General features: G+C 37.1%; 1 protein-coding gene across 1 annotated transcript in view; it reads left to right on the forward strand.

Moving 5' to 3' along the window:
- Positions 1-9129, forward strand: part of NEK10 (NIMA related kinase 10) — a 425054-nt gene that overhangs the window by 311961 nt on the left and 103964 nt on the right. Inside the window, exons 25-26 of the mRNA XM_042780294.1 lie at positions 7553-7739; positions 7840-7926. Coding sequence (XP_042636228.1) covers positions 7553-7739; positions 7840-7926 — 274 coding nt within the window. The remainder of the gene's footprint in view (positions 1-7552; positions 7740-7839; positions 7927-9129) is intronic.

The raw sequence follows: 9129 nt of genomic DNA on the forward strand, positions 1-9129 counted from the left end.
AATGACACATAGGTTATTCCTTTTGATGGTATCCCACATTAACCTTAGACTGTCTTCATTTTGTTTTGATCTTTTTTCTGATTGATCCCTTTCCATAGAGGTATTCAGGTATTTGTCTTCAATCTCATTAATTCTGTCTTCCATTGCATCATTTCTACTCCTTTGCCCTTCCAATGTATTATCTATTTCGGACGGTTTAGTATTAATCTTCTGGATTTCTATCTGTGGATTTAGAATCATTTCCAATTTTTCATTTATTTTGTCATTTTGTTCTTGTATTTTCTTCCAAAATTATTCTAGGGTTTTCTCTGGGTTTTCCTTGCTCTGTCTCTCAATCCTTTGAAGAGACCTAAATATAATTCTTTTGAATTCCTTCTTAGGGAGTTCCAATGCCGCTTCTTCCTCAGGCATGTGTTTTTGTTCTGTGTCCTGGTCTCCTGTTTCTCCTGCTTTATTTTGCTTTTTTGTGTGGACTGTGATGCTCTATTGTCTCGGAGGCATTGTGACATTTTTGTGTTTATATTTTATTGGCGATTATATGTTGTAGTGACTTGCCCACAATTTTCATTTTCTTTGTATGTAATCTGTACAGGAGGGTACTATGCTATGCTCCTCTGTTCACTAGTTGACAGCAGTTATACACTCACTACCTCTTTCCTTTCATGTTGTCAGCCTCTTGTATGTCCTTGCCGCCCCTGGCAAACAGAACCTGTTCTTAGGTCCCTGGAATCTGAATGAGAATGCTATCACTTTAAAATCTATAATGGTTGCCACTTGTAAACATTCAAAATGGCTGAGCCCTCGGTCAGTTTAAATATCCAAAATGGCCACCGCTTGTAAACATTCAAAATGACACCCTCAGACACTTTCAATATCCAAAATGGCTGCCATGTGTAATAATCAAAATGGCTGCACCCTCCGGACAGCAGAAAGTCCACAGCTCAGGTTGTCTCCCCCTCCTTGCTGTTTCCCTTCCTAGTCATAGGCTACCAGAGCAGTTGTCCCTGCAGCCCTTGGTGACCGGGATTGATCTTTAGGTCAATTCTCAGGTCCCAACATCACTTGGAAATATTCAGGCTGTTGGTCTTGTCAGAGTAGCCAACAGTCCGCTGCTCCGACTGTCTCTGTACTTACTGTTTTCACTCAGGTTTTTCCACTAGTTGGTGCCTAATCCATTCCTGTATAGTTCCTTTCAAAGCTCAGGGTTCCAGGATTATCTTCTGTATCTCTGTCAACTGTTTTTTTCTTTTCTTTGTTGAAGCAGGTCTATGTTGCTTGTCTGCCTCTTCCTCCATCTTCAGTGATGTGAGTTTTGAACAAAGGGTAACAAAATGTTTTAAAATGATAGTCAACTGCTGTGCATGAATGGGCTGCTAATAGCTAAGAGTGGAAGCAGGGAGATAGGTCAAGAGGAAATTGCCGTGGCCTAGGCAAAAGATAGGAGCTCTGGTAGTGTAGTGCCTAAGCCATTTAACTGCTAACCAGAGGGCTAGTGGTTTAAACCCACCAGTCACTCCTCGGAAGGAAGACTGGGCGATCTATTTCCTCATAGATACTACCTCAGAAATCCAAGGAGGGTCACTTTGATTTGAATCGACTCAACAGCAGTGAGTTTGGTTTTTTTTTTTTTTTGAGATAAAAGATGATGGTGACTCTTTTCTGTAGTTTTTAATTTGTTCTTTGCTCGTACTTCATCAGTTGCTATTTTGGTGTCATGTGGTGTGTGTGAAGTTTAACAAAAACTAGACCTTCCCTTATGTAATTCTATGTTAAAATAAAACAGTAAATGGGGTTCCATTAGTGGAGTTCATTTATGTTGACAATCCCCACTCCTGTTGAATCAATTCCACTCATAGCAACCCTATAGGACAAAGTAGAACTGCCCCACAGAGTTTCTAAGTCTGTAAATCTTTGCAGAAGCAGACTACTTCATCTTTCTCCCATAGAGTGGCTGGTGGATTTGAACTGTCGACCTTTCAGTTAGCAATTAAATGCTTTAACCACTTGCCACCAGGGCTCCTATATTGATAATATAAAAACACAAACCAAACCTGCTGCTTTGAGTCGATTCCAACTCTTTTGCACCCTATAGAACAAAGTAGAACTACCTTTTAGTGTTTCCAAGGCTGTAGATCTCTATGGAAACAGACTGCCATGTCTTTCTCCCATGGAGTTACTGATGGATTTGAACTGCTGACCTTTTGGTGAGCAGCCAAGTGCTTAACCACTGCACCAGCAGGGCTCATTATGTTGATAATACCTATGTCTCATTCCATATTGAGGAGCTCTGGTGGCATAGTGCCTAAGGCATTTGACTCCTAACCAGAAGGCTGGAGGTTCAAACCCACCAGCCACTTCCCAGAAAGAAGGTTGGGCAATGTACTTTGTAGTGATACCACCTCAGAAACCCAAGGAGGAGTCACAAAGAATCAGATCCGACTTGATGGCAGTGAGTGTGTGCATTCCATATCATTTAATGTCTTAAGCATTGCTAGTGTCCACTTGTGTTCTTGTTTTTGAGCAATCCAAATTAGAGTGTAATGAAACTTGACCCCTTGATGATTCTTAGTGCATTTCTTCTTTGATATGTTCAGTGGAATAACCTGATTCTGGCCTTGTTTGAAATTCCTTTAAACATATTGACATATACATTCAGTTCAATTTGTAGTTTAGTCTGCAGTCTTGGAACAAAATGGTCATCAGTAAATGTTGTATATTGTATCTAATGTATTTTTAGTAAGTGATAATTTCAGATTATAACAATATTCTTCTGTCTTTTAGTGTTATTAATTATAGAAAACCTATCTTTCAACTAGGAATAATAGAGGACCCTTTGCTGATATTAGCTTAGTAATGAGTGGCAGAGGATATGTCAGATACTATCAAGCATGGTAAATTTGATACTGGATTTTTAGATTGAATTTTAATGATCAATCCATGCCTTAATTTATTTCATTTAGTGATAGCTGATTAATATACAGTAGTACTTTCAAGAAGTTCTAATTAAGATACTATAATGATAATAATGGGATCATAATTATGGGAGCAAAATTATTTATAATGAACATTAATTTTTAGCATTATATGAATATTTTTGTTAAGAAGTTCAAAGTAAAACTTAATAATTAAGATCCAAACTTAAGGAGAGTATTTCCCTTTATTATACAAACTTTATAAATTTATTTACAGGGCCCTAAAACACCCAATTTTTTAGTTTAATTTTAACATTACTGCTCTTCTACTTGATATGTGGAGCATGTGAAGAGGGAAGATGCTTCAGGATTTCACAAACAAAATTTCAGCAAGATTTATCATCCAAATATGTTTGGAGCTGAAAGATTTTGATCTGTCATAGCAAGTTCCCAGCCTCTGGACTTTTTTTGTCACCTATCCACTGAGGTAGCATGGCCAAGCCTTTCAGACAAAGGTCCCAGAGAAGAGCCTCACATTTCCCCAGCTCTGGTGCGTAATTCATGCAGCTGTGTCTGAGTCTGCATGGCACCTTCAGCCAGCTGACGACACTGGCTGATTTTTTGTATACTTTGAATTATAGGGACCAAGTTTATGTACAATAATAGGCAGGCAGTGATCCACCTCTTATTTTGAATTTTCTCGTGCTGTCATCCATAAAAAGTGCAGAACGTGGTTACCACTGATAAAAGATCACCTAGGCCAGGTGAATTTCTGTCAATCACCTGGTGCCCTAAATTTATGTATTTGAGGACACGGTTATTAACTAAGGAAATGGAAGAAAGTAGGTTGAGATATAGCACAAATAGAATATGAATATTTCATAGCACAAAAGAAATAGTGGAAATAGTGCTTTTTATCATTCTAAAGTAAAGACTCATTAGGATCTAGCTGGTGTTGTGCTTTATATTTATCTCTTACTTTTCTTATGCTCTTTCTTCCCGTAAAATTAACATTCTTGGCAATTTTTAAAATTGCACTCATTTTAATAAAATAAGCTCTCTTTTTTTCTTTCCTTGCTGCCACAGTTAATTTGGGCACTGTCAGTATGTTACTGTTAGAATTGCTATTCAACTAAAAATGTATTATGAGCTGCTGCACACATAAAAAAAATTACATTATAATGAGAAAAACTGAGCTAAACATAATTGTACCCATACTAGCACTCTGACAGGCAGTCTTCTATCATGGTGATGATTTCCATATCAGTGATAATTTTGTCTGATTTGCATTGTGTTTTCCTTGCTGCCATATTAATATACTGAATGTGTCCATCCGTTCCTAGGAGGTGCAAATGCTGAACGCACCTAGTTAACTCCCTCTTACTCCTTAAAATATGCTAAGTAATTAGAAAATAAAAAAAGATGACAGAGCCAAATTCCCTCCCCCAAGTCTACACCTCTTTTGTCTAACTCTTTTGTCTAACTCCCTTATGTATTTACTCAAGGTTTATTTCTGAAAATATCTTTATGGTCTCATCTCCCAGAGCAAAAGCTGTCAACCATGCACTGCCTTTAGCCAGTGTCTCTTGGGTTATAGAGGCTGATTACTGAACTGGTCACCTTTAAGGCAGTTGAGCCTCAGAACTACTCAAAGTGCATGGGGAATTTATCACCAAATAGTACCTTCAGTTCTTAGAGAAGCTTCACAATGTAGGCTCCTGTATCAAGGGACAAGAAAAATAAAAACAAACAAACAAACAAAACCCCACAGAAATCACAATACCCTTTCATCCTATAAGTTACTTTGCCTGCTTTTCTGGTCCTTCTCTCCCTTTAGTCTCAATACAGCAACAATTTGTTGAGCATTTGCTGTGTGCCAAGTATCATGCAAGGAACAGGGTATGCAAGGCATCTGAGGGATTTACAAGGGACAAAAATAACTCTGAGTTCTTTAAGAAGCAAATTGAATAATGAGTTGAAGACCCACATATTCAAAATGAAAAACTCTAGAAATCATACTAGGGAAGTATGCTTACAGCTCCATATAGCTTATGGCAAGTTTAAAGACTAGATAAGTTTTTTTGAAGCAAAAACTTCTGCATGAGATTATTTTCGAAGTCAATGTTTTAAACCAAAACAAACTATGCAGTCTGTGTTACTTTACCCTACCTTTCATACTTACAGAGTCTGAAAGAATTTCTCTTCTAGGTTGTAAGCAAACATAATCCCATTATATATGGATGTAGTTTGGGCAGTTGCAAGTGACCTTTGATTTATAACCCAACTTGTTCTTAGGTATTGGTTGCAAGTTAAACCTTTTCAAGTCTAGAATCATTTGTATTGACAATCCCAGCTTTTCCTTGCTCTTGATTTGTACAAAGAAAAATGTCTTCCACTGATGTCTTATCCATGCTTGTTCTTAAGAAAGAGAGAAAGCCTTTGCTGAAGTATTGCTAGTTTAAGAGAAATGGATTTCAGCACTTAACTACATCAATGCAGTAAAAAGTTATTTCAACTCACAAATTACCTCTCATCTTTGTTTCACCATTGATAGCACTGAGACATCTTGGATATGTAGTTCTTACCAAGCCAGTTGCCATTGAACCAATTCCTTGTAGTATTTTGATGAATTATCCAGGTTGTGGTCTTTAGAATAAGGCAGGAGATTACTTGTTCATAATAATAAAAGTCTTAAAGAGGGGAAGTCCTAAATTGTATCTTTATTTCTATGCAGATTTCTAATGACTTCAGTTGAGGATAATTAGAAGAAGGGTTGGAGACAGAAAAAGTAGGGTTTGGAGGAGGCTAAATGAGTTTTGCAATACAGTTTTGGGCAGAATTGAGACTGGCATTGGAAGCCCCTTACTAACCTTAGGCATTACAGTTTTTCTGAGACGCATTCATTCAGTTTTGCTGAGTGTATTAAATACAGGATACTCAAGACACGGCATTTGGCTGCTAACCAAAAGGTCTGCAGATCAAACCCACCAGCTGCTTCACAGAAGGAAAATGAGGCAATCTACTTCCATACAGATTTACAGCCTTGGAAACTCAGTAAGGGTTGCTATGAGTCAGAATAAACTTGATAGCAGTGGGTAAGGCAATTCCATCTTAGATTCTAATTAGCAGATCAGGATGGACCCAGGAAACATGAATTAATAGTTTTGTGTCATAAAAGAAATATTAGGAGCCCTAAAGAAACAATGGATGGAGAACTAGACACACAAAATTAAAATGCTCCTTCATGTGCGTATTAGCTTCAATAAAGTAAGATATATCTCTAAGTATCCTGATAAAACTGTGAGGAAAGGAACACTGATAAGACTCTTAGGAAAAAGAGATAATAAGCAGAAATTGATTGGATAGTTTACAGTAATACTTATTTAAGATACACAGAATATCTTTGATTTTTTTTTTCTTTTTTTGTCTTCCTTAGTGCGCATGTGACATAGAAACATGACAGCTTTCAGAGGTCTACTTCTTTCTCCCATAAAGTCTTAAATTCTACACATGCAAATTCTACCACTACAAGTTTCTAGAGACCTTCCCCTTGAGGCTGTGGATGTCACTTTAATTAAAAAGTATTTGAAAAATAAATAAACAAACACAAACCTATCTCTCCAAAGGGTGTTGTGACCAAACAATCTCTAAGGCAGTTCATGGGTGCAATTCTTTCCCCTTCAATGAATGCAGCCTTTTAACATTCCTGTCACACTCTCCAACTCTGATTCTCTCCTGCTTCACAGTCTTGTTTCCTCTGTCTTTTTCTCTGGTTTGTTAGGTTTGTCATCACCACTTAGCCACACAGTCTAAGAACGTTCTCCACCTGACCACAAACTAGCCCACACAGTGAACATCTTAATTGTTGAGAACTGCTTCAGTAAATAAACAAAAGGTAATTTTGTGCTGAGTTATATGTAGTTTTTCTTAGAAAAATCAAAGCTTCCAGCATTCAGTGGGATTAAATTAATCCTTTTTTTTTTTCTTTTTTTCTTAATGAACCTTCAGAAGATGCAATTTTGTAGTTTCTAAATAATACCATTTAGGAATCTGAAAACACACAGTGAGGTCAATGACCTTGTGGTGTCATCATAAAAAAGAGGGCTCACATCAGCTTTGGAGGATTCTGGAGTAGCCTACACACAGAGGGTTCATGTGTGGCAATACTGTGGAGTCCCAAGTAGTTTGAAAGCCCCCTTCATTGCAACTGTTCGTTTTTCAAGGAATGCACTTCTCTTTGTCCAGGCTTCTGCTAATTTCCCTTGAGACTGAGGTTTGTAGAAAAAGCCTTACTTACCAGATATAGTAGCAAATATTTTTAAAATAACTTAAAAGAGGTAAACCTATTCCTTGTGGTACCTTTTCTTTTACCACACTCTGGATGTCTTTGCACTGAGCACTCTTGTCACATTATTCTTTCTTGTCCAATGGTAGTTTGCAGACTGATTTCTTCTCCTTTTGTGGTTGTAGACTGAATGGATTCCATAGCAAATTCATTGGTAGAATTGCTAATTCTACTTTTGCATAAAGTATTAAATAATAACATTTAAAGCATTTTAGTAGATGTTGTAGCAAGCTGTAAGTCCTACAGAAGGAAGGAAAGAAGAAGCTACTAATAAAAATGGAATTTCTCTTTCCAGGAAACGTTTGAGAAGGCAAGCTTAAGTAGCAGCAGCAGTGGAGCAGCCAGCCTGAAGAGTGAGCTTTCAGAAAGCAGCACAGACCTGCCACCTGAAGGCTTCCAGGCCCCTTGTGGTAAGGACGAAGACAGGGCCTGTGACGAAATCCTGTCAGATGATAACTTCAACCTGGAAAATATCGAGAAAGGTGCTCCTAATGAAAAGTTATGGGCATTGAACACACTCTCAACTCCATTCTGCTTCAAGGTTCATTCATTTCCTTTTTTTTTTTTTCAATTAATGTGCAGATATATTTTCCGAGCTAGATGATGAGTTGGACATTTCAGATAACTGCAGCAGCTCCAGTTCAAGCCCTCTGAAAGAGTCTACATTCAGTAAGCTTTCTTTACCAGTTTGCCATTTGTGGGATTTTAGCAGGTAGTGGTTTGGGAATTGTACTTGTATCAAGAAAATGTCGTCATATATATAACTTAGTGGTTTGTTGTTCAGGTGCAATGCCAGTTAGGGCAGGTATGTATGCCACTGACAGAACCCAAAGGCCAACCAATACTGTGGTTTCCATTACCTCAGCTATCAAATCAATGGTTTCATTATTTCTTTCACCAAATGCAGGGTCTAAATGGGGGAGCTGAGATAACTAATTTGCAGGCAGCCTAAACAACCATACAAATAATGGAAGTGACCTTTCCTGAGTCTGTTAATTGGAGGGACTAGAAGTCTGGGGAAGAAATTAGTCTTGTCACAGACTGCTTTTTGTATAATTTAATTTATATAATGTAAAAGGATTTATTTAAAACATTAAAAATAAAAAATATATTTTACTTTTTCAGAACTATGAAAATAATATAATATAAAGCTTCAGGCCTTGTGCTAATCCTGACTATTAATTTGAAACACTAAAGAAAATAGTGACATTGGTATATGGCAAAGAAAAAGAAGGAAAAGAAAAAAAAAATATATATGTATAATTTAAAAAGGAAAGGTAGGAGCAGATACACTCAACAAATCTGAAATTGAAAGAAAACAGAAGTTAAAATAGAAAATGGTGAGAAAAGAATAATTTCTAAAAGAGTAAGTTGATGAAATATTAAAAAGGATAGAAATACTCTGAAATAAATTAAGTGTAAATAATTTCTTCCTTTAATGACTATTCTATGAAAATCTCATTTAAAAAAGGTTTAAAATAGTCTCTCTAAGGATCAAAGTAGGACCCTAAAGATTTAGATATATTCTTTGTTCCTTTCCAAAATTAATTGGTCCATCAAAATGGTGACTAGATGTTCCAGATTTTCTGGGACAATCTCAATTTTCAACACTCTGTCCTATTTTCCCTATAAATCTCTGCCTTCTAAGATAAAGTGTCTTGATTTGTGCTTAGAAATATATGAATATTTTGTAGGGAAAATATTCATGCCTATTAACATAGGTGAGGAGGGGAAACTCAGGGATGCCCAAAGAAGCAGGCCAGAAGAGCAGGAGAAAGAGGATTAAAAGACAGGAAGCCAGACAGAGGAACAGTCAGCCACATTGACCCAGGTGGGGGGGATACGAGAGGTCTCCAACAGCAGGACAAACTT

Source organism: Orycteropus afer, unplaced genomic scaffold (assembly GCF_000298275.1).
Source record: "Orycteropus afer afer isolate SDZICR_OR568_19922 unplaced genomic scaffold, OryAfe1.0 scaffold00003, whole genome shotgun sequence".
NCBI lineage: Eukaryota > Metazoa > Chordata > Mammalia > Tubulidentata > Orycteropodidae > Orycteropus > Orycteropus afer.